The 26,150-nt window shown below is 54.1% G+C and overlaps 1 protein-coding gene across 3 annotated transcripts in view; it reads left to right on the plus strand.

Moving 5' to 3' along the window:
- The window catches only part of LOC119112090 (CUGBP Elav-like family member 3-A), a 167,842-nt gene extending 142,346 nt beyond the window's left edge, over positions 1 to 25,496 (plus strand). For 2 of the 3 annotated variants that reach the window (XM_037236092.1, XM_037236094.1), the window contains exons 6-14: positions 1,192 to 1,271; positions 5,513 to 5,668; positions 11,215 to 11,338; positions 15,784 to 15,930; positions 17,736 to 17,816; positions 18,432 to 18,494; positions 20,087 to 20,245; positions 20,771 to 20,912; positions 22,318 to 25,496. In XM_037236092.1, the coding sequence (XP_037091987.1) occupies positions 1,192 to 1,271; positions 5,513 to 5,668; positions 11,215 to 11,338; positions 15,784 to 15,930; positions 17,736 to 17,816; positions 18,432 to 18,494; positions 20,087 to 20,245; positions 20,771 to 20,898 (938 nt within the window). In that variant the 3' untranslated portion in view covers positions 20,899 to 20,912; positions 22,318 to 25,496. Of the gene's footprint in view, positions 1 to 1,191; positions 1,272 to 5,512; positions 5,669 to 11,214; positions 11,339 to 15,783; positions 15,931 to 17,735; positions 17,817 to 18,431; positions 18,495 to 20,086; positions 20,246 to 20,770; positions 20,913 to 21,328; positions 21,378 to 22,317 lie in introns of all 3 variants that reach the window. The other variant, XR_005095680.1, reaches the window with a different exon arrangement.
- The last annotated feature ends 654 nt before the right edge of the window (positions 25,497 to 26,150 follow it).

Consider the following 26,150-nt stretch of genomic DNA (forward strand, 5'->3'; position numbering starts at 1 on the left):
AGGTCAGAATTGGTCACTGACCTAAAATGGCTGAGGTCAATATTCTGTTTTTAAGAACACACTACCTAGCGTAATCCTCGACACTCATTCAAATGCAAAAATTAAAACAGTTTTGTATGCTTTTGGTCACCATGACCTTCGAAAGTTCACACAAGATCACTGAACTTAAATGAGCACCAGTATCCTTTTGCTCAGAGCAGGCATCCAGGCTTACGGTGGTCACATGACAAGGTCTGGGGCACTTTAGACACCAATCCGAGGTGTAACCTTGTTTGACCATATTTGACCCGAAGGGCATGACAAAGAAACCTCAAATTTCAGGCTAAGGTTTCTAGGTTATGTTTCTAGGTTCAAGGGGGTTCAACTTTATTGCTTCACTGACATGGTTGGAACAGTCACAGCTAGGTTTAAATAAACACGCGTTTGATGGCACGTTTTCAACGGGATTGTTTTCGTGTCTTACCATAGTAGGTATGGAGACCTTTCAGCAAAATACTAAGAATTGCTTTCGCGCCTGAAACCTGTTGCTGGCGAGAAGCGAGGTATAGTTGACAAACTCCAGCACCCAGCTTATTAATTTCCTAGCCATAATGAAGCCAACAAACACAAAGAACCAGGTATTCTGATGCGGCAATGAAGGGCCCAACGAAGCTGCTGTGAGCTTTACCAATTCCAACATTTGTAACTCCTCATAAACTAAAAATCGCATTGTTTGTCGAGGTGGTCATTGTTGCGGATCATCCTCCTGTGGCCCTGTCCCGTGGTTTTGGCAGTTAATGAGCCTCTCTGCATGGTCATTGATAATAGTGTGTGGTTTGCGAATGCTGTTAAATGATAGCAGCAAACGTAGCGTCTGCTGAGACCCGCTGCGGACATAAATCGTTTCTAACTATGCGTTTTTATCGTCCCTTCCTCTCGTTGTCCTCTATATTTCCAACCCTCTCTCTCTCCCCACCACTCCTCTCCCTTTATTGTTTCGTCGTCTCCCGCCCTTCTCTCACCCCTTGTCTGGAACGCATCGATCCATCAGATAGCAGTTCCTTTTTGACCAGAGTCGTGAAATTCGTGGCCGCTTGGAGTGAGACTGGCAAGTTCTTGTCTGCATTTGTGCTGGCATCATTCCCCAACAGCAAATCTGGTTTCCTTCAGTCGCTCTACGCTACGCGTACTCTAACGCTGTGTCTGTTCCAGGTTGTGCTTTCGTCAAATTCGCGTCACATCAAGAGGCCCAGACCGCAATCAACAGTTTACATGGTAGTCAAACGATGCCCGTGAGTACGCGACCACCCCGGGGCGGCTGCTCATTTGTTTTCATCGGCGGACGCGACGGGCCGCGAATCCTTCCTTCCTTCGTCCCCGTTCGCCGTCGCCGCCGTTGGACCGACAAACAGAGTCGGCGACCGGGGCGCGGCGTCGGCTTCGACGGGGCGGGACGGCACACGCGCCGTCGGAGAGGCGACGGCGGCGGCGGCGGCGTCGTTACGTCGACCGTCTCGACACGGAGCCGGGCCCGACCGACGCGCGCCCGCTCATTCCGCGAAATTAGGGAGCCGAGCGGCGCCGCCGCCGCCGGGGGCCGTCGCCGAGCGCCGCCGCCGCAGAATTAACTTAGCGGATGGGGCCGGCCTCGGGAAGGCTTACAGCCGCGGGGAAGCCCCGATCGCCCCCGCGCTCGTGTCTTGGACGGGCGAGTCGCGACGCGCTGTGAAATTTGGACGGCGCTGCGCGGGAAAGCGGCCTTCTCGGCTCATCGCCGCTGCTCAGCGGGAGGGCTCTGCGGGACGGTGGCGTGCAGGGTCGCCATCGCACCGCTTGATTCTGCAGTTAACGTTACGTGTAAACGGTCATGCTCATCATTACTGCTGTCATTGCCGTCATTGCCGCGCTGCTGTCGTTGTGCTTATATGTGAGATGAAGAAAAACCAGTGCCATAATGTCAGCTTTAATCTTTTTCATAGCTTGCGTGTCCTTTTGGTGTGCACCCAGTTTCCTTGCTGTGGTGTTGAAATATTACGATTGAACAAATGGGTTGTATGACATTAGTTTGTGGTTTCGGAACGACAGTCCGCCGCAATTCATTAGTCATGTTAAGCAAGTATGGGGCTCACGAATCACGGCTAGCTGCCAGAACCCATTGGAAGCAGACCATTACTTGTTCTGCCTCCATTTGTTTCATTAAACCTGATGAACGAATATTGTGTCGCTGATGCAATCCGTGCTCTCTGGTAACAAAATGCATTATGTATGACATCAAAAACTGAGCAAGCTACCGCGCCAGATTTTCCCTCCTGGTATCTCCCTCCCCCCCCCCCCCCGGCCCCATTTCTGTGCAAAATCCAGGACTGCCTATGTCTATACGTCGGCACCACCTTTGGAGAGCCGCCATTTCAGCTCGACTGCTGGCTGCGGCCGATTTCGTCGAGACACTGTCGGGCCGCCGTCGGGCCGCTTTTGGGCCGCCACTGGGATACCGTCGGGCTGCCGTCGGACCGCCGTCGGGCCGCCGTCGGGTCGTTGTTGGGCTGCCGTCGGGCCGCCGTCGAGCCGCTGCTGGGCCGCCACTGGGCTGTCGTCGGGCCCCCGCCGGGCCGCCGTCGGGCCGTTGTTGGGCTGCCGTTGGGCTGCCGTCGGGCCGCCGTCGGGCCGCCGTCGGGCCGTTAATGGGCTGCCGTCGGGCCGCCGTCGGGCCTACGTCAGGCGCACGTCCGACCCACATCGGCCAGGCGTCGAGCCCGCGTCTGGCCGCCGTCGGGCCGGCGACGGCCCTCAAGGGCGGCCGGAACGGCAATCAATCTCCCTTTTGAAGCTGGATCAAAGTTTGCGCGGCCTGGGCGGGCCGGGCGCGGCGCGCCGCCAGCCAATCGGTTCACGGTCATTAGGTGCATTGGGCGGGCCGACGCCAACGGCGCCGGCTGCGCGCTGCCGTTTGAATGGCTTATCAAGTGTATAACGCTGCGATGGCAGTATCTGGCAAGAGCAGGCCATCGGTATTCAGAGGCCGTGGCCGAACGTAAACACAAAACGTGCGCCGATTGCGAAGCGCCAGCGTCGCGGCCCGGGGTCACCATCTCTGTCGCTCTGTCTGGTGGTGAGGTTTCTCACGCTCCGTCTGGTGTTGGGTCCCCGTCTCTCACGCCCCGTTCAGTGGTGGGTCGCCGTCTCTCACGCTCCGTCTAGTGTTGGGTCCCCGTCTCTCACGCTCCGTTTAGTGGTGGGTCGCCGTCTCTTACGCTCCGTCTGGTGGTGGGTCGCCGTCTCTCACACTCCGTCCGGTGGTGGGGTCGCCGTCTCTTACGCTCCATCTGGTGGTGGATCGCCGTCTCTCACACCCTGTCCGGTGGCGGCGGGACCACCTCGTGCTCTCCGTCTGGTGTTGAAGTCACTGTTCGACGGATATACGACGGATATGTCGCATCCGTGCCTGGGGACAAGTTGTCGGTGATGTCGCATCCCTGCTTGGTGACAAGCTTATTATCTCTCTGTCTGGTTAGCATGGGGGTCATAGTTTTTGTCTATCTGCCTGATGATGAGGCCACCATCTCTTCCTACGTTTGGTGGTGGTGTTACCGTCTCTACATGCTTTGTCTGTTAGTGAGATGCAGCTTTTTTTCTTGTCTGGTGGTGATGTCGCATTTCTTCCTTTGTTGTCTGGTTACGTAATAACCACCCATGTCCTTCTGTCTGATGGTGGGATGGTCATTTATCGTATTCTCTGTTTGGTGGTGTGGTTACCATTTCCTCTCTGTCTGGTGGTGAAGTTGTCAATTCTACCAGCTGTATGGTGGTCTAATACCGATCCAGACAACACGGCAATGCCCATTTCATTCCTGGCGCATTGTTTATACGTTCTCCATTGATATCGTTGTTCTCATGCCCATCTACAAAAAAAGATATTCACATCCAGAGCCAGATACAGTAGTTTGCTGAGTTACCGTCGTTAGACGAGCAGAAAATTCTGGTACAATGTGCAGACATTTCTGTCTGTCGCACTAGAGAAGCCCCATTACAAAGCTGACGTCAGTGTGTTTGCTTGTACATCCCTTTCAGTGCAAAGAATACGGCTGCGCTTGCGACTTATGCAAAGTGTAAGGCTTCGGTTGCTCACGTGCGGCGCCACCGGTCCCTTTTCGCTGGCTGGTGTCCAGTTTTGTTTTTTGTTTTGTTTCCCGCACATGAGACTGTACGAAGTCTTGTAAAAAGACTGCAAAAACGTTGTTTTCTAATTTGTTAAGCAGCGTGGTTCTCACTATAGCACAAACACTGTATCTTTGCATTGAAAAGTGGGGATAAAATTAGTATTCGCCTATTTGGTCTCTGCGATCCGAAAAATCGAGCAAGATAACATAATATGCGGTTGCCTGTTTGATCCACTAGTGGCGAGTAAGAATTTTCACTTGCCGTGCTCATTAAGGGATTTCTTCAGCACTTTGTATGCCTCCTTTTTATATTCGGGGCAGCGGTTTGTTTTCCTCGAGCTGGATTTCCATCCTCGTTTTTCTCTTGCATCTGATTGGTATTTTTGGGAATCTAACTGTCCGCTTGCATCCAATTGCACGCCGTGGCTTGCCGTTGCTTCACAAAATCATCCTGTGAGTGGAACAAACACACCAGGACCGAGCTATTCGTTTCGAATGGACATGAAAACACGGTTCAGCGTGTGGATAATTTGCACTTCTCTGTTGAAGCGTACAGGCTGCGGTGCCTGTGGGCGCGTTTCCAATTATAGCGACAATGCATGTATCGTTTAGGTGCGCTGCGACAATGATTAGGACTTCGAGCCAGAGCACATAAACAGAAGTTTGCTTGTACTCCAGATCGCGTGCCCAAACTGTCGCCCGTTGGAATTGTTGGCACCGGTCTCTAGTCCCCTGGCGGTCGTTTTTCAATTACCTGGCTTCAACTTGTCCCGGAGTTTAGCCGGCTTTGGCAATTTCGCTCCACTTGACTCTAGTCCCCGCTCGTAAAGGCTGAACATTTCACCGGGACCGTGTCCTCCGCGCGAGCCGGCCGTGCCCGCAGAGAAAACGCCTCCGCCTTTGCCTCCTGAGTGGTCTTTTGGCCAACTTGTTTGCCGTTGCGCGTCTTGCCTGTGGCCTGTGTACGTGTCCGATTTACGCATCTTTCCTTGTGCCGGTCACCACAGTCAGTGCACATGCACTGTCCACGTGCTGCTCCGATCACCCTTCTCAGAGCGCGACGTCCCGGCAGGCGCAGGGCCGCCCGCAGTATAAACCGCCCCCGCCGCAAACGCCCGCTAGCGCTGCTAACGCTCGGGTACCGTCGCTAACGCCTGGATACCACCGCTAACCCTCGGGTACAGCTGCTAACACCCGGGTACCGCTGCTAACACCCGAGTATCGCCACTAACATCCGGGTACCGCCACTTACGTCTGGGTACCACCGCTAACACACGGGTTCTGCCGCTAACGCCTGGGTATCGCCGCTAACGCCCGGTTACCGCCGCCGACGCCCGGTTACCGCCGCTAACGCCGAGTCCCGACACTGCCCGCAGGGTGCATCGTCTAGTCTAGTGGTCAAGTTCGCCGATACTGAGAAAGAGCGTCAGCTGAGGAGGATGCAGCAGATGGCCGGCAACATGGGCCTGCTCTCGCCGTTCGTCTTCAACCAGTTTGGCACATACGGCACCTACACGCAGTTCGTCGACAGCGTGAGTTCTACGTGGGGCGCGCAGCGGCCGGTTGCCGATACCAGACAAACTGGCTGCGCTGTTGTTGCTGGTGTTGTTTTTGTGGAGCTCTTAAATTCTTGTTGAAGTCCAATGAAAACATGCCTGTCGTTGCGATCCTACGCTGGAATGTAAAGCAGTTCTTTTGGAGGCGTTGGTAGTTCAGATATTAAAGCCGACGTCTGTAATCTTGGCACGCGTGGCAAACGTCCCCTTATACCAGTGGACTTCAAACGTTCTCCGTGTACGTTTAAAATAGCCTTAGCCCATTTAGGGCTTATGCCCAAAGCTGCACCCAGCGAGCTGTCAGCTTTCGTGGCACCACTTCGAGAATACCAACCCGTCTGCATCCTGACCGTGCATGTCCGCACGCGTGCCCCGTGCGCCGCGTGCTCGTGGTGGCCGGTCACGCGTCGGCGGCGGCCGCGGCCCACCGGCTTCCCCGGCTCCGGCGCGGTCTGCTCAGGCCGCCGTCTTCGGCAATAAAACTCGCCGTATCGATCCGGGCGCCCGCTCGCAAAAACGCAGCCCCAAGTGGTGTTAGCGCGCGGAAAAACGTCGCGTCGCCGACGCGAAGATGATCTGTTTCGGAGCCGGCGGCGACGACGCCGGCCGGAGCGGTGATCGGGGCCAGCGGCGAATACGCCGCGGTGACCGCACCACCGCGGCGGAAATGGCGCGCCGGCGTCGCGGTGTCGCGCCCTAAACGGTTGTGGCGGAGCCAGGGATCAAAGGAATGGATGGCGGAAATGGTGAGGCGTACGACGTCAGTACCGTGTGATGAGGGTCAGCCGTGTTGTAACTGATTCATGGCCTCTTCCGCACCGTTTCTGTGACGAACGGTCTGTTTTCAGTTGCGGCACTCGCCCACGGCCACAGTTTGATGGTGCTGGGTTCAATGCATTTTCCAACCGAGGTTTTAATGGATTTTCCCTCCGCACAACGCCCATCGGTGTGATATTGAGCCCCGCAAATTTGAGGAACTTGCAGAAAAGCTGTGCCGTCATAAACGTTCTACTGCCGAGTGCTCGCTCTCCATCCCCCTCCCCAACGAAACGCAAAACGAAATGTACCAATGAATCAGGAGAGTGTGTCGCCCTTATGAAGCTTCCTGAACCAGTTTGTCGTGAAATGTAAGCGGTATGAAAACATTTTAGCGAGCATATAAATGCCTTGATAAGGCCGCTTCAGAACATAATTGTTAATGCAAGATGAGCGCGTGTGGCTGACGTAGGCCACAAGAGAGAAGCTGCTTCTATCGGAGCTCAGCCATACACCGTCATAAGCAGGCACCTGCCGACGGTTAGCTGGTCAAACAACTCATTCATGCAGTCGTGTCCGTTGTTCACCACACATGCCTGTTAAATGTGTTCGGCTATAAAAGTTGTCCTGAAATTACATGTGATTGTCTCATTCATCAAGGAAAGAGTCCACGAATTTAGCGCTTTATGATCAAATATATGACGCGAACTTGATCATAAACATCTGGTAATGGTGTTATATTTGCTACCTGATGTGCTATTTAGGGATTCGTTTGTCAGTGGTCATCGTAGCAAACAAAAGTTGGCATTGACCTCTTATTCCGGTCCCGTCCCATCATCTGTGTGTTCGATTGATCCAGCTATATCCGGTTACGGTTGGATCACGATACGTTCTAAAATTTCATTGATGCTTCTTTGGGGCGGAAGGTTGCTGACTGGTAGTAAAGCCCTTAAAGTCACGCCTTATCATGCTGATGTAGTGTATGGCATGCATTGCATGCGTTTTATGTCCACATCTGCATGCATTTTATGTCTACAGGGCCTCGGTGAGACCTGATTTGTTTGACCACGTTTTTTAAGCAGTAAGGTCGCACTTCAAACACTAACCCAGTCAGCGTGCTTAGTGCTGAGGTCATTGGAGCCAGTGCACATTGCACCGCCTACTCCGCGGTCTGCTGTTGCTGTGCAATGCACGTGATTGGTGACAATGTTTCAACTACGGGAGACACGGGTTGTTGGAAGCGTTCGTGATGGGCGGCGGTCATACAGCGCACTGTCTGAAGACTGTACATTAATTGATTCTGGACATGAATTTCGTTGCGAAATCCGTCCAGAACGTTGTTTTTAGTTGTTTCTGTGTTAAGAATTGTCACAGTTTTCTAACGCTTTGTTCCCCTGCATTATCGCTGCCAACTTAAACGACACGATCCACAGCCAATAAAAACTCAGATCCTAAGTCATATCATATTCTGCTAAACACACAAACTGGTTACAACGGGCGCGACTAGACTTCAACGATACCTATAGTGGACCTATTGAATTGAATGGCTAGCGTTCCTATGTTGGGTGTAAACAACATTTCGGTTCGAGACCGTCCGTTATACTTTAGGTGTGAGGGCGGCATATTTTGTCTTTAAATAACCATTGATGTTTTTAGCTCTTATAATTCAAAACTGTTTTGCCTTGTCTTGGGTAATGCATCTCAAACCGTTGGAAAGATCACATTCAATGTCACATACAGTACATATTTTCTCCCCTCTGTGCTGGTAGCTTTTTGCGTTTAACTTCTGACAGCGATCCCTCAAAAAGAACGCGTGACAGGGGCTGCAGCTGCATTTGACCACTCACTAACCTCATTTCCAAGGCAGATGCGAAGGGAGGTGAGTCACGGGCCTCGCGTGGGGCCTGCTGCTTACCATGGTCAGCATGCTCGCTGACGGTACTTCTATCCAACACGGGCCAAACAGTGGCTCTGATGGAGAGCGCTAACATGGCGCCGTGATGTGCTACCAATTTTCACTGATGCAGGGTTTCCAGAGGGATTTTATGGGCAGCTTGTCAGCTCCACGTGGTCCCATGCCAGTTGTGACCCTGTGAGACCGCCCGCTGGGTGCGCCTCTGCAAGCAGACCACCCCCAAACAACGTGCGTAAGAAAATGCTGCGAAAGATCAGGTTGGGACGGGCAGGTGCTCGAACTAAGGGCAGATGGTGCTGATCATCCGTGGCAGGAGCTCAGGTCTGATAAATAGAGCGCAAGTAGGGCCCTCATGCTCGCATCTCTTGTCATGACTGTATATTTTTCAAAGTTACTTGTGCGAGTTCTAGATTTAACGGCTTCTACGACGCGTGTCCAAGCAACAAATAGCTACAACCGCAAATGTAATTTTCTGTCAATCTTTAAGCATGTTGAGCTTTGACAGTCGCAGAACCTATTTGTAATGCAAGTACAGTCGTAGTAGCTGCATTAGCACTGTTATAATAACCGATGCCAGATAGCCCTGCCCTTAGGTTAGCGGTTGACCTGCCAAGAGCTTCACATAAATTAATTTTGCAATTTTGGTGATGATGTTGATGATTTTGAAAATTGCCACAGAATTTGTCTCATTTCCAAGGTCCTACAGCTGCATATAGTCAAAGCATGGAGTCTTGGCAAAAGACGAGAGCATGAGCGTGTCTCTTGCTCTGTATTTACTTGTCTTCAGCTCTGGCAGGGTCTGGTTTGCGTCAGCTGACCCCTGGGCGGTCCGGGCCGGTCTGGTCCGGCCGCTCGCAGACCGCCCCTACCCCTGTTGCTAGGGAGTCGGCCGCGCCCAGAGGCACGCCCAGCAGGGGCAATGCGAGGAGCAACGAACATGGCGACAGCGAAACAGACAAGCCCCCTCAAAATCCTTTCGAAGGGATTATGTTGGTGAAGGGTGGCGACGCGTCACGATGCAGTGCTGATAAAGTGCTGCACAATGCTGTCCTTTGCACACACACACACGCACGTACGCACGCACGCACGCACGCACGCATGCACACAAACACACCCACACCCATATATATATATATATATATATATATATATATATATATATATATATATATATATATATATATATATACGACTCCCACGACTCCATGATACTATCCTCCAGGATATTCCGTGTCATTGGTCTTGTATATATATATATATATATATATATATATATATATATATATATATATATATATATATATATATATATATATATATATATATATACAAGACCAATGACACGGAACATCCTGGAGAGTAGTATCATGGAGTCGTGGGTGCCCGGACATGCCCAGCGGTAGGCTCCACTGCGCCTATGATATAAACAGGCCTGCTGTTGCTCCTGTGTTTGCCTATTTTTCGCCCAGTTTGAGCCTGGATGCTCGTGGGTGGAGGTCGCAAAAACAGCTGCGCTGCCACTGGTCAAGGGTGTGTGCAGTCACAGACAGGGGTAACTGACCTATAATATGTGTTGAGTCTGTTTTGAGGTCAAACACAATAGGCGGTGAGGAAAGGGAGACGGTTTAAACGTTCAACGTCAAGCAATAACCCCTGACAAAAGTATAGCATTCTATTTCATACCATGAACTCTACCATCGAGATGGCCGCCTTCTATAAAAAGGCCACGCTACCGACAGGGTCTATTTTAGTCCATTTGAGTTTGATCATTTAACATCCTGTCGAAGAAATATATCTCTCTGGTCCTGGCAACGAAGGGCATATTTTAGGCCGACAGGTCATTAGAGCCTAATGTGCGGACGGCAATCATTCAATTAGAACCGTCGGAAGGAGGACAGCGACGAGAGTGATTGAAGCTTAGCAGCATGTGGCACTGCAACACGTTTTTACAACAGCATATGATGTTACCTAAGATCCCAACATGAATGCCAAACACGACGATGAAATTAATAAGGTCATTGCAGCAAGTATTGCGAACGGGAAACGTCCAAAATTAAAAGAAATAACACAAAACGAGAAGAAACTTTTTTCTCGAAACCTCATACTTGTGTTGAAATGAAACATGTACCTGGTATCACCAAGTCCTCAAGATTTGCTGTTAAGCTGCAAGTTCATTGTGAGTTCTGAACGCTTTCAATGAGCTTTAGAGGATAGTTATGGGGGATGGGGTCCCTTATCTCTGCTCGGGTAGTGCAGGCCCATCCCAAAGTTTACATTCGAAACGGTCATGGTTGCCACCTCAACATTCCCTGTCCTCGGGGGTCGGACGTCAACGCGTGGACTGTTTGTCGCTCTCACGAACTGCGGTGGTTGATATCCCTTGACTGTGAGCGTCTGAAGACGAAGCTCATCACATGCCCCAGTTCGTCTCTCACTTTCCCCTACCGCGGCAGCATCCCCTGTGTGTGCGAGTCTGAAGTCTGAGCTCGTCACGTGCCCTGGACTGCCTCTCCCTCTTCCCTACCGCAGCAGCATCTCCTGTATTTGAGCCTGAGGCTGGAGTCCATCACGCGCCGCCTAACCGGCATACTGCTCTCCGCTGTTGCAACAACATCCCCTGTGTGTGAGAGCCCGAAGTCTGAGTCTGCCACGCGCCGCCTGACCGAGCCACTGCTCTCCGCTGTTGCAACAGCATCCCCTGCGTGTGAGAGCCCGAAGTCTGAGCCTATCACGCGCAGCCTGACCGGGCTATCACAATCCGCTGTTGCAACAGCATCCCCTGTGTGTGAGGGCCTGAAGTATGAGTCCATCACGCGCCGCCTGACCGGGCTGCCGCCCTCGGCTGTTGCAGCAGCAGGCGGCTCTGATGGCGGCCGCCCAGGGCAGCTATATCAGCCCGATGGCAGCCATCACCCAGCTGCCGCACGGCGCCCTCACCAACGGAATACCGACCACCATCGTGCCCACGTCCAACGGTACGTCCAGCTCCATCGTGCCCATGTGCAATGGTATGCGAGTTCCGTCGTGTCCGCTTCCCACGGAGAGAGGTGCCCCATCGTACCGACCTCCAGTGGGCAGCATGCGTACTCTGTTGCCGTTAATCGTGAAAGTGTCCCACTTCCGATGGGTGGGCAGCGTCTTGCCTGCAGCCAGCAGCGTCCCATTTCCAAACGTCCATGTCCTACCTCCGGATACCGTCGCCTGCGCTCGTGCGTCCACGTCAAGAGTCGTTCCTCCACATCCGGGGGCATTCCCGATCTTCACACCCCACTCTTATTGCGATTGTCACAATTTCAGCGATCTGTGACCACGATCATCGTCATGACCACCTACCAATGTCCCTTATATTCAGCAAGTATCGAACACAGTGCCTCAGCATCGTCTCTCGGCGCATCGCAGGGCTCCGAAGCACCTGTCGGCCCACCTAATACGCGCGTTAACTATCCGTAACAAGTGTGACGCGAGCAAATGCATGAACTGCCGTTGCCCCTGGCCGGCGCGTCTCGTCAGTCCCATTTCTGACCCACTTCGCGCCGGCCCGGCCGCGGCTTTGTTCCGCTGATCGGTCATCACCCTTCGGTTCAGCGGTGCCGAAGGGACCGGGACTCGGCGGTGCAGGAGGACGCCCACCCCCTCCAGCCCACCCTCCCCGCCTATTGTCGAATATTGATTTCGGACCGGTTGGCCGTCGCCTGCAGTGGCTGTGGCATCCGGGACCGTTGAAGACCCGCCGTTATCAATGGCCGCGATGCAGACTTTAGGGGTGCGGGGACGTGGTGATTGCGGGGTGTGTGTGGGGGGGGGGGGGGAATCTAACCGTTTGTCCGAGGGGCTGCTTAAGTGTTGTATGCTTTGTAATTAGGTTTTGCATGATGTTCCTGGCGAAAATATTCTGAAATGAAGATTTTTGATAGTTTGACATTGGAATGTAGTCGCCCATGGCGGCATTTTTCACGCTCGCATACATGGTATGGACCTTCACAGCAGACACTCATGGAACAGCAATTTATTATGTGGCTCATTGCAGCTCAAGTAATTACCATAAAGATCCCCACCACGAACACTACAACTGCATGTAGCACATCCTCATTATGGTACTTAATTGCATCATGTTTTATTAAATTGCATGCATGTTATTCCCTTGCCGGAACATCCGCGTGCTCTATGTTTTGCGTGCCGTAAAACGGCGTTACGCGTTCTCGAGCTTTCTCCAGGAACTTTGATCTGTCGTCATTTTGTCACCTACATTAAGAGATGTCATAAATTATGTAAAGGGAGACATGTGTCGCTGGGGATAATGTGCTCGCGCACCTGTCTCTGTGTAGTGATTGACGCTTGCCTCCAGTAATTCAGGAGGGTAGGTCCTTGCCTCCGCCGCCGAGTCTAACGAAGCAAAATCACATGCGTTAGCTGGCCACTTGCTGTGGCCACGTCTAAATTCACTTCATCGATTGCTGAATGACCATGCAACATCTTTGGAACACTTTTATAACCATGCAGTGAGGGCTGGTAACACTGAAATGCATAGTTCCTAACAAAAACAAGCCCGACCTTTTATAGCATCGCGTTCGCCTGAATCCGTGTGAAGTTCAAACGACGGCATTGGCTCGATTCTCGTCTGGCTGCCACCACGCCTTCTTTCGCGGGCCGGAAAGCTCAAGCAAGCTATGTTCTCTGTGCCTCCGTCGCTGTATTTCTGACTTTATCACCACTGTCGCAATGCTTCGATACCGCACAGTTTCAGCCTGATCCACAATGCACAGTTCGTCGCACGCTCACTGCTGCGACATCTCCAACAGCGCCAAGTGTCGCTGCCCGCGATCGTCCTCCATGTGCGGTCGCACATGTCGTGCGACACTGTTCATCCAAATTGGCGTCCTACAAATAAGGATCCCAAGATTCATCGTCGCTCACTCGCCAAAGCGGATATCCGTTCGGCGATCCGGCCGTCGCTTAACTTGTTTCACCCATGTGTACAACCATAATAACCCCAGGGGCTCTAAAAATGGGCATTCCCAGCCACGTAAAACACCCATCAATCCCTGTGCCGAGTCGTGAGCACCTCCGTGCACCTCCGTGCACCCGTCACGCCCGTACCTGCGTACTGTGAATATCTCAGGCTCTTGCTGTTCTTTGTGGGACCTGTCCACAGGTCAACAAGCAAAGGACACCAAAGAGATGGACGGACATACAGACAGACGTGCTTTTTCGCAGGAAGTATTTTCTATGCCAGCCTTGTTTGAACTAGGAGCCAGTATAGAAATACTGCGCACCTCCGTATTGTAGCCGACCCCATTCTACAGTCCAGGGTCAAATATGGCGGCAACAAAGATCACTTGGTTCTAACTAAAAAGCGGCCGCAAAATGAGAGCTGTGTGAATCTGTTGGCACGCCAGCACGGGCGGCGAAATATGCAGATTCTGCTTTTTATGTATCCGGAAATCAAGTGACGGAGATCTCCGCGGTGATTTTCCCTTAAAGTAGGCGCTGGGGCTTATGCACGCCCTGAACGCATTGCACATGGGGTTCTCCTAATCACAACGTTACGTAGGTGCATTTCACATCAAGCGCTGATTCTACTTACCTCCAGCACTGGTTCCATTTCTTTTATCACGGACGTCTAACGGGATGTCATGTCACAAAGCATCGCGTTCTGCCAACTGTTTTCTTCCCTGCGCTGGTTAGGTACTCTTGCCTCCAGGGGGCATTGAGTTTAAATTTGTCTGCCACGCACCGAGCATAAGACGGGCATCACTGGTGACCGTGCGCATAGCTTGAAACGTCGAGTTTCGCAATATAACCATAGCTTGCCTAATAACGTCGTTTAACCAGCACCTGCGGTTACATTGAAGGGTGATGATGGTCAGCATAAGAACTCCTAACTGAAAACGCCATGTTTTTCGCGGTGGGAATCTTTCACGCCTCTCTCGTCTGTCTAGCTCTGCATTGTAAGGTATGTGACAACGCTCAGCATCCTTAAGGCTCATGATCCCTAGTGAAAAGGTGTCTTATATTACGCTCCAGTATGGCGCCATGGCAAGCGTAAAAGGCAATAAACCCTTCGCTTGCCTGACTTCACTACTCCCTGCATTTTCCGTTCGTCCCACACATGCAGCGGAATGCAATATGGCGAAGGCTTTTATTAAACAGCACTGAAACGTGCAAAAGTCTTTGAAACAAAGCTCATGAAATATTTATTGGCCGCCTCACCTTGGTGAATTTGAATATCAAAGGCCGCTGCCCGGGTGGAGCATGTATGGGATCTAAGTGGCGGGCTGCTGGGCCGTCTCAGATGCAAAGGAGGCTGATCTGGTGCGGCGCCTCAAATACCCCGGAACGTCTCGAAACTCACGGCGAGCGGCGGCGCGCCGCCGAGTTCCGCGAACTTCACGCTGTCGCCTGAGCTCGGCCATCAGCCGGTTGAGTTGTTCAGTCGTGACATGCGGACGGCAGGCCTTCCTCCGGTGTCAGTGGGGCCAGTCCGCCGCCAATCCGGGCGGCCGCTTCGTGAGTAGCCGTCAGGCGCGGCCGCCGTGACCTTTGACCCGGAAGCGTTGACGCCGGCCTGGGTAGAAACTCGGCCACCCGGGCGGCGCTCCGCCTCGGCACGCCAGAGCACAGCGACTTCTTCGCATCCCACCACGGCCTCGGTGCTTGCAAGCTCGGTACACTTCCCCGAATTAGGCGTTCAACTATGTTGGCTAACTGAATAGCGGCTGTCGAGATCCGGGAAGCGTGACAGGCGCAGGCTTCATTTTCGTTCCGGCTTCGGCTGCCTCTCAAGGTTTTATTACATAATACACATTCAGTTTTGGGCGGCATATGCCAGCCGTATGACGCAACAGGGCGTGCAGTATGTTTGTTTCCAGTGCGACCTAATAAGCGATGTGTTCAAACGTTCCGCATAACCAGGGGTCAAGGGTCAGCCAGAGGTCAGTCTCGCCGAAGTTGACTGCGTCGATCAACGTGGGGAATGCCCAAACACCAACTTCTTCACAGCTGGGGTGATTTCTTTTCCATTTCGAAAACATGAAAAAGGCAACTGAGAGGCTGTTTTCATTTTAGTGTTTTATTGTCAGTTGAAAGTTGTGATTATTACACGTCATTTTTGTATGTTGTCGGGATATCTTCGGGAGGATGGCAGGAGAGAACATTGTTGAGGGGCTCAGCTGTATGTCGGGGTGCGGACTCAGGTGCAAGTTGAGAAGCTCGAGTCTCCCCGAGTCAGTCACGATCCTACACCCCATTTCGAATGCACCAACTAACACGACGAGCCTTCCGTGCCCTCCCTGCCATCACCGACACCGACGGGATCGGGACTCACCGAGGCCATCCGTCGGGTGTCCAGGGCCGTTCGGTGCGCACCCCTCCCCACGCGACATCGTTCCGGCCGCTGACGTCCGCGGCTCTTGTCCGGCAGGCTCGGCGCCGCCCGTCAACGGCGTCATCCCAAACATGCCGTCACCGACCATGTCGACCTTCAGCGTGGGCGCTCCGCCCTCGTCGCAGCCGGTGGTGTCGGAGGCCGGCGTCTACACCAACGGCCTGCCGCAGTCCTACCCGACCTGTGAGTGCCGGCCGTGCCGACCCGTCGGACCTGCCATGACCTGCTGAGGTCGCTGATCAGTGCTAGCGGCCCTTGGCGTAAGTGGCGTGGAAGTTCAGGTGGCGTGTGACGGACTTGGCGTTTAGTGGCCAATGATCCATGCATGACTGCAGGCTGCTCATAGACATATGAGTAGACTGTGCAAGAGTGGAAAAGCCGGGTTGCCTGTGAGCAAACGCCCCCTGCGAGTAACCTATGACTACATACCTCTGACCTTCCTCGGCCTATCTCTGCATCTACCTTTGGAGTGACTGGTGATGGCCTAAGTGAATGTGAATAAGGCCCTAATACCTGTGGCAGAATGTGTGGCGTGAGCCATTTGTGAGTGAGTGGCTGTTGCAGTCCCATCAGGCTCCTGAGCGCCGACCCAGGGGCGTGGGCAGAGTATACTTTCGTGTCACGGCCTCGCGGAGCGCACGCGAATGAGCCAAATGGTTGCAAACGACCGAGGCTATGCACCCATGGTAAACGTCTATTCCAGCCTAAAGGCACGCAATGTTCGAATGTGTGCACTAAGCAAAAATGTTACCTGAGGTTTTACACTAGTCGTAGAAGCTATTGTAGCTTAAGTTGCATGATGTCGGGGAAGATGCTCAGATGTTTGAAAGGACCTTGGTCCTGCTATTTCCATTTTTGTTGTTGCCAAACTGCAGCACGATATCAACTAGTGATGTGTCCCCATTGCTCTTTTGCTCAGCATGAAGGCCCATTTGAGCAAGTGAAGCAAATCGGGTCTGACAGGGACGGCTGAACAGGCTGAACTAGCATATTGTCAAACATACTGCATCGAAACATGCGGATAGATTCGATGTTGTAAATGTTCCGTTCAATGTGTAGGACCGTTAAGTCGAAGCGTTATTGCCGACTTCGTCGATGAGTCCAGTGTCACGTTCCCGTTTTATTTGACCACTCGGAGGCTCTCGACGCTTTCCAGTCCACTTGCCAGCGGGTCCAGAACCGTGGCCGGGCTGGATACTGGGAGTCGCTGGGAAAGCCCGCCGCCCATGACCAGACGTGGACGTGGCGACTTGCATAGTTAAAGCCGCCCCCGTCATGACACTCCAAGTTGCCGGCATCGACCGGGCGTTATCGGACCCGCGTGACCGAAAGTTGCGGAAATCAATAGCCCATGGCATCGACGGGCATCTCACGGCCGGGGCCCAACAAATAGGGCGGGGCGCGGGCGGCAGCGGCGGTCCGTGGGGCGTTCCTCGGCCTGGCGTCTGATGCAGACGCGCCCCGTGAGACGGCGCCGGCGGGACAGCAGACCTCGTTAGTTCACGCTGGACGGCCAGATGGGCTGGCTCGGTGCTCGCCGCCGGCGGAAAGTTGGGAGGCGCCGCGGCTCAGCCCAGCCGGGGCCGAGACCGCGGCCTTCTCCCGAGCGGCATCTCCTCCGCGAGATCGGGGGGAAAAGCGAGATTGACTCGGAAACCAAATCGCGCCGGTGGGCCGCCGCAGATGAACCATGTAAAGACGGGGCGAATGGCCTTCATTTGCATTTAATTTGAGTCGGCAGTCGTACGCCCAACCCACATGACAAAGCGGTCCAACCGTGCTGCCACTTGGGCGGCGGCCGGGGCCGGCGCCCCGCCCCGCCCCGCCCCGCCCATCGAAAGGTCAGAGGTGACGGCGCCTGGATGGCCGCCGCCGGCCGGCCTCCCTGCGCGCCTGCCGTCGCCCGCCGGCCGATAAGCTAACGACGCTGCCGCCCGCAAACTGCGCCCCGCCGCCGTGGTCACGTGCTGTTGTGCCGTCGATTACAGTGCTATCGTCGCCGACGTCGATGAACGGCGAGGCCACCATGCAGTCGGCCGCCTATCCGGGCATGCCCTTCTCCGGAGTCGGTGAGTGTCGCCGCGCGGCTCGGGCCCTCGCCGCCTGCGGCTGTGGCGTTGGCGCACGCAGCGTGCGCCGGAGAGGGCCTCTCGCGCCGCGATCGTGTGATGCCGCGTGCCCCACGGCATCACACGCGTCGCCACTGGATGTTCGGTAGCGCGATGGTGCAGTGAATGCTCGGTGTGTCACGCTGAACGCAATGTCGCGCGAAGCTTCAGGAAACCTCGCTGGGTGATGGACGAGTCAAATCACACAGGCCGTGTGGCCTGGACACTGTGTAATGCTTTGCACTTGCGCGTATATGTCGGACGCGATGATCGAGGCACATGATAGAGCCCATTTGATAGCTACGGCGCCGAGGTAAACTGTTGTGGCGATGCAAAATATGGCGTGCGATTTGGATGTTGCACATTGCACCGCTAGCGCCTTCACTAGCGACGCCCCCTAGATCTGTGACCCCGACTCGACCAGAGTAGCACCACGCGTTTTATGTGGTGCAGTGGATGTATGCCTCGTGTAGTGCGTGCGACTAGTCCATCCTGGAGATCGCCGGCGTGTTCCCGCCCCCAGGAGGCGTGGCTTTGTAGCGTAGTGTTTGACCTGGGCGTTCCTCTCTGTTGCAGCCGCGTTCCCCCAGCCCTATCCCCCGATAGTGACGCAGCCGCCCCTGATTCTCCCCCGAGAAGGTAAACACTGGTCGAACGGCCGCCTCCGCCCGCCTCCATTCATCCACCCGTGTCGTCAATCGCAACCAGGACGATCGCGCGTCCTTTCTCCACGGTTCGCCAACGTCTTAAATTTTCCAGGTCACACTAACCCAGTGGTGTCTCCCAAAGATCTTCCACTTTGGCGGGTCAGGTCTCCCAAGCAGCCCAGCAACGTGCCGATTTCACAGTATCTTTGACTCTCCACTACCCTTTATTATGATTCCGTCAAGCAACATTGGACTCGGTGCAGTTACGCTATCTCCCAGATGCGTGAAAACAGTGCTTCCCTTTATCGCTTCCACTTACGCGCTGCGGGCCACACATCTCTTTCATTTGTCAGCCACTGCTCATATATATATATATATATATATATATATATATATATATATATATATATACATTTACGTATATATCAGCTTATGCGGTGTGCCTTGCGGGCTACACAACATTTACCCGCTTGGTGAGGATCTATTGCCGTTTTCTTCTGGCGAGAGCAGTATAGCCGATGAGTGTATGCCCTCATTTGCGCTCAACAAATTTAATGAACATTCAGCTCACCTTCAAGGATAAGCTTCGGCTGCAGTGCAGCCTTTTCAAGGGCCGTCGCGCCGAAGAGCTCCATCTGCTCACTTCATCTCACTTTCCCACGCCCGTTACCATCGGACATGATGGCGCCCGCATAGCCTCCCGCGCTCATCGAACAATGTGTCGCTGGTCGTCGGCCCTCTTGCTCCCGCCCTCTCTCCTCGCTCCGCTCCCTTTTCTCTCCCTGTCTCTCCACTGACTGCCGATGCCAGCGCCGTGGGACCGTGGCTCCCCAGGACATGGTCCTAATGCCTGCCGTGATGCATGTTGAAACCGCGGCACGAAGGGCCAGCGCCAGTTGAAGTATTCCATGTGTCCCCGTACATGCCTGGACCGCCTAAATATTTCAGTGTTTGCATTTGGGGTGGTGGGCTGGTAGGGGCCCAAATAGCAGCCGGCCAACCTGTCAACCCAAGGTGGTCGTTGGTGCTGTTCGACAAAAGGCGTGCCTGTGCACTTACGCCGAATTGCATTCCATTCTCCCGGCATATCATGGAGACCATTATGGGACCGGAGTCCACTGTCTTGATCATTACTATCTGAGTCTGGCGCACTACCGGCGCCAGATAAACCTGTCACCATTTGCTGCTCGTCCTTTGTGTCCACTGTCCAATCGCTTTATAACTGGCTTGACGGCTTTCTCACCGCACTTACCGTTACGTGTTAGTTACGTGTGCGTCAGGCGACTGAAAGTCACGCTAATGTGTTGTCGCGACGGTGGGGTACGCGCTGGTAAACCATCGCATGCGAGATGGCTGGTGTTGGATAGGCCATCCGCATGCTCCGTGCCTAGATATCTGACGATTGTGTTGTAACATTAAAGCGCTGGTGCATACAAAGTTTTCATATTAGCTGAATTCCACCATTTGTGCAGTCGTGTTTTATTCAGATATTTAATCGTGATAGATATTTCAAAACGATTAATGCACACTGCAATTCACTTTAACGGCAAAACTCGCTTTCTAAACGCCGACATCATCCGCCAGGGTGCAGCATAAGCGGCCCCGAGGGGTGCAATCTTTTCATCTACCATCTGCCGCAAGAGTTCGGCGACGCGGAGCTAATGCAGATGTTCCTGCCGTTCGGTAATGTCATCTCCTCGAAAGTCTTCATCGACCGCGCCACCAACCAGAGCAAATGTTTCGGTGAGTTGGCATAACGACCGCGACAAATCGGCCGTCGTCGTGCCACGGCCGAAGCCGCAACATTTCCAATCGGGAGGCATTATAGGAAGCAATCAGTTTCGGAAACATGAAATCCCCGGAGGGCCAGTTGGGGAAATCCCACAGTGCTGTCGGGATTGTAGAGGAACTTCAAGGGATGAGCTGATGCTCATTACCGAATACAATAGACGGGCTGATTGGTTCCTCACCGTTGTGTTGCTTCTTGGCATCGCGCAGTCGAACTGATGGATTTAAGGGCACGCCAGTCATTTTCTATCGAATTAACTCGCGTCCCCAGTCCCACAGACGGCAGCATGCTTTAGTGGAAGCCCTTTCCTAGGTGTGGACCGGAGCGAGGAGAACCGAAAATAAATGTGCTTCGGGTCGTCCCGCGTCGCACCGAAGGTCCAGTCCCGCCCTCCGCTAGAACTTGCGTCCCCGTCCCTCTCACCAGCGGCGCACCCCGCCGCCCGCCTGAGGCTGATCCCGCCCTACGTCTCTGTGTAGGCTTCGTGAGCTTCGACAACCCGTCGTCGGCGCAGGCGGCCATCCAGGCCATGAACGGCTTCCAGGTGGGCATGAAGCGGCTCAAGGTGCAGCTGAAGCGGCCCAAGGACGCCTCGCGGCCCTACTAGCGCCACCTGCGCAGGTGAGCGTCGGACGGCCTGGGCGCCTCGCACCGGCAGAGACCCCTGGCGGTAACGGAGGCTGCGGGACTCCGTGCGTATGCGCGGCCAACAGCTGAGCGGGCCTCCAGTGCCGACTGAACGGACAGAGGGGAGCACAGTGCTGGTCGATGGGGGATTGAACGGTGACTTGGCATCTGAAATGGTTTAAGGAAATAAATTACAGCGGTTACGAAGACGTCACTTCGGGAAATCCTAGTTTTTGCTTCGCTCATTCCTGAGCAGAGTCTGACTCCGCTCGGAGTCAGACTCTGCTGACTCCGAGCGGAGTCAGACTGCTCAGACTCTGCTCCAAACCTACTCATACCACAACTCTCCTCTTAGAATAGGCAAACTTCACCGACGGTGCTAAGCTCTAACCAAACCGCGTCGGTTTCAGCCTAAATCAGCGATGAACGGTGCTCAAAACTGTTGGCTGTAATCGCATAGTAAGTGGTCGCACTTCTCCGCGTTGGCTGTCGTTCGTTGCCCGCATTGTTTGCTAGGTGGCGGTGGCGTTGGTTATAGGCGACGCCGGAGTGCTGACCCTGGGTGTGCTGCCTCCGACGTGTCGTGTTGTTCGGTTTCATATCTGTTCCTGATTTGGTGTTTAGCGGTGTTTTACTCTTTCGATGTGCTTCTCTTTGTATCGTGAACCAAGAAAAGAAGGCGAAATTAAGCACCCTGAGCGCAACATTTGCGAACGGTAACAGCAGATGTGTGCATTTTTTTAGTTGGTCCAATTCGCGCGTAGCAAAGCCATCCACTGAATCGGAGATGATGGAGAGCCAGCCTTAATATTGTTGCGGATATATTCGGTTAAACATGAACATCAAGCCTATGAATGTTTTGGTGTCCTTTTATATTCGCCCAAAATTCTGCCATTGCCGTGGCAGATTAAACAAACAGATGGGTATGTATGACTGGAATCCCTTGCATTTTTTATGTATTCAGTTGGCCACACTATCTGAATATCAATGTTGTCATACCGGGTAGGCAGTATTAGTGACATTAGATGTTTCTCGTGTTCTAGCTTCCTCGCTCATTGTGGAGTTAAACGAGATTAACTGCTTACATTTAGTCCTCCATGGGCGAATAACGAAATATGGGAGGCGGGTGCCTGCATGTAATATAGCGGCTTTGATGCGTTACTGTCCACATGCGGCGCGCATGTGCAAGAACTGTGACGCGTTAGACAGCTCGAGGTCACCCAGGACTGCGCTAGAGCAGTTCGGGGTGATCACCAGTGATTGATAGCCGCGTGCGTCAAACCCCTGCGACCCATTCTCTCCCCCGAGCTCGGGTTCATCTCTGCTGCTGCCAGACACCACGCGGCTCTCCATCACGTGCCACGTGCCGCGTGAGCCTGACATGTGCGGCCTGTTGCAGATGCGCTCCGCCGTCGGCTGGCCCGGCCGCGCGGTGACCAGTGACGCCACCGTCGGCGCCGCGGCGGAACCGGCGCGTGCGCTCCGTCTCCTTCCGACCTCCACCTCGGCTCGGCTTCTTCAAAAGTGACTTCCAGTGAGGACGTGGCAGCTGCGCAATAGTCGCCATCTAGCGGGCGGGCTGGCAGCGGGTCCACCCGGAGCTCTGAGTAGTGTTTCGGTATTTATTGAGTATTTATTGTTGCGCCGCGCCCTGCGCAAGACTGCTGGCTCCATGCCGGGCGGGAGACCTTCAGAGACATCTGCAGTGATACAGCACAAGCTTTGTTTGAGGAGTGGGCCAGGTGGCGCTGACTGTACGTGCCCTTCGGTTGACATGCGAAACGAGGCGGGACATTTCGGTTATGGAGAAATGTACACGAAGAGAGGTCGAGCTAGGTGATAGAAGTGAGTAGGAGCATTCCAAAAATTGGAGAGACGATATACATTATTAGAGTAACCTATGACCATAGGGAATAAGAATATCTTAAGTTGGAAAACCAGATAAAAGGGTGCCGCTTATTCACCTTCATAGCATCACTCTCGTTCCTATGTGAGTGCGAGAGTCAGCTTTATCTGCAATTACGTTTCTCGGTTATGGATAATAGACCATAGCTTGTTTGTGCATGGTGGTAGGTAACGTTCTTTACTACTACCATACTTGGTGCTGAGCTTTTCACAAACGTTTTTCGTCAAGAAAACACGACTGTCGTTTATCAAAAGAGGGCTTTAAGAGAGCTTCATGTCATATCGGGTATTTTGTGCACCACGTGTACCATTTATTCAAATCTTACTTAAGATATTACACTGTCATATGAAACGTGCAGAGCTTTATGTGTTGTCACTTGCGTGTTTTACGCTAGAACGGGCTTTGGAGTAACGAGTCGTCTGGCGGCGCACCTCAGGCGAGCTTGGATCTCACCGATCTTCATTTTTTCTCGACGTCTAGTCACTGATAACGCTTATTTTCCTGAGAGCTTGTATTGCGAGCATGACATTGAGCAGCCCGGTACATGCGTTGGCCCGGGGCGACCTGTTGGCGCTGCGTGTTTATATTATAACATTCGTGCATCTTAATTCACGAGTCATTGCCCGCGGCACATATGATGTGAACTTAACCACGTATACCGCACTCAGTCTCCAACGCTGTCGGGATTCACGCGCCAGCGTCTCGGTGAGCGCGCCGCGTTTGCGCCGTCGTGGCAGCGCTGTCACCGTCGGGACGTGAACATGGACGTGGACGCGGACGTGGACGTGGACGTGCTGCGAACCCGCAGTGTCGGCCGGTCGGGACGCGTCGGGTTGGCTCGTCCGAGGCTACGGATCGTGGCCAGTGCCAACAGGGGCGGTCCGGACCGCAGGGTGACGCCTGCAGTTCGGGGCCGCGCTACGACGCCCACTCCCCCCCCCGCTGCCGCGCGCGCGTGAGGTGCATTTCATACGACTTGTTTGTTACACACGTATATCACTATGAAATTGTCAACCTTGGACTGTTGCGCGTTACAATTCTAGTGTTGCATTGTTACGACCTGCGCGACATGTCCACCCGGCGCGGCCTGCGCGTGGAGATCTGCCGGCGGCCAGATGACCTCGGCCAGGTCAGCGCCTCGCCCCTGGACGTGCAACCGGCCGACGCCCTGGAAAGCCTGCCGCCCAGGAGCCGAACCCCGGCCACGCCACAAGGGAAACCCGGCCGCTCCATGAGGAGCCTGAGCGGAGCGCCGCGCTGGCGTACGGGCGCCTGCCGGCAGAGCCGCCCGCCGCGTGCTTCGACGCCGCTGGGGCGCGCCGCCTACTGCGCACGCCGGCCGCGCCGCGGTCCGGGTAGCTCCGGACGACACACGGCCGCGCCATTGCCGGCCGCTGTGGGACCGCCGGCCGGTAACGTGATGCCAGTGTGACAGTGTGACGGTGCCGTCACCCAGGACGTCGACGGTGGCTCTTGACTCGCGTGCGTCGCCGGCTTGGTCACGCTCGGAGAACTCTAGTTAAGTGTGCTCCTCGCGCGCGTGCAGGGACTCCTGCGGTGTTGTACATAGTAGGCATATATCTATATACCGTCGAGTATTTAGCGAGGCCACATGAGCGAGTGTGTGGGGCGGGCGACGGACAGTGATGGTGTACTCTCTGTGTTTAGTAGGCACACGGGACCAAAATCTTCTAAATACGTTCCTCTTCTGGATGTCAGGGCGACCCCCGGTCTGTTCGACTGTCAGTACACCTTGTCTGTCTGTCTCGGTTCGCACCCAGCCCTCGCGGGGACGTAGCTAGGTGACGCCGGGGCAGGGGCAGGGTAGGCGCGCGGCGCGCCGCGGCACGCGCGCGTAGTGATTACAAGAGTGGGGGGGGAGGGGCGGGCCAGCAGATGCCGGGCTGCACGGCGGCGCTTGCGAGCACCGCCTGGACTTGCCGGGGCGGCTGTAGCGTACGCCCGCAGAAGACCGAGCTTCTGGTAGACTAGAGCTTGATTCTCGCAAGCATATCAGTGGGACGGGGCCGCTGTCGACCGGCTGACCCCAGGTCAAGGGTCGCCAGGCGGGCTCCGTCCCCACCGCTCCTGCACTCGACCTTGACCTCCCAGTATAAAGCTTTGATATAACAGGAGCCCGACCGTTGTGCAGTATTAGGGGGCTGCATTTACCGTAGTTAGTGGATTTTGGAGTGGGTGGTCCTTAGCGACGTGAGCGCAGCAGTTCTGGGGCCCCGCTTGGTGGCGCATATACTCATGCGGACAGACAGACACGGACACTCGACTGGCAAAACGAACAGGGCTGGGGACGGGGCATCGCCCAGGGCATGCGAGGACGGCGTTCATGCAGAGGCGGCCAATGGTACTGAACGGCCTCTGATGGTGAGGCGCGTGCGACATGAATATGTTCGCACCTGCGTGCTTGTGTTCTGCAGACGGTCACATGTGCGCAAGTACAGCTAGTTAATCCGATTCGCTTTACCGTCGTGCGGCCAGGAGGCCGTGCGGGTCGGCGCCAGCACCCATGGTTAAAACATGTACAGGGTATTTCCGAGAGAGAGAGAGAGAAGAGCCGCCGCCCGAGGACGCCCCTTGCGCCCGCCGTAACCGTAATTCGCAGCTTGCATATTGTATAAGACATTATTTGTAACAAAATAAATTCTCGGCAGATAGCAAGGCGGTGTTTTCTATGCGTTGAAGGAGGAGCTCGCAGGGGAACGGGACCGGATGTCGCGTGACAACATGGGCTCAGATAATCAGGTTCAGACAACAGTGCAAATGCCACGTGATGTCTACCTAGGTCTTTTGCATGTCGCAATGGCAGGAAAGAAGCGAATGAAGGGAGTGTCTCACACTTGTATGTGATTTTGAGCTGGCATAGGCACTTTGATGATTATTCGGTGCGGTTCATAGCCCTGTCCTTCTTGAACCCACAGCTTTCTAGTTTCTGAGCTATACAACCGCGAAGACGTGCAGAGTTTTTCGTGTAGATTTTCAAGATCATTCAGGCATACATGACGCCATGGCAATGTCTTTCAAACCCTGCCTCGGCACAGACCAGGCGGCCTTTAAGGCCGGGAATAATATCGCCTAGCTGTTCAGATGTAGAATCCGTGAGAGCAATTTCCAAACATAATGGACATCAGTTGGCTTTCAATGGATGTTTAGCAAGTTTTACAAGCTTCAATTACAAAGCTCTTTTGTGCTACATAATGTAGGATGTTGGACGTGGTTCTTGCACCCGGTGGTTATTACGGAGGTGAGACTTGTAATCGAATAACTTGAAAATAACATCACAACCGAGTATGTGAATACAAGCAAACATT

The sequence above is a fragment of the Pollicipes pollicipes genome, unplaced genomic scaffold (genome assembly GCF_011947565.3).
Source record: "Pollicipes pollicipes isolate AB1234 unplaced genomic scaffold, Ppol_2.1 Scaffold_7261;HRSCAF=8764_pilon_pilon_pilon, whole genome shotgun sequence".
Lineage (NCBI taxonomy): Eukaryota > Metazoa > Arthropoda > Thecostraca > Pollicipedomorpha > Pollicipedidae > Pollicipes > Pollicipes pollicipes.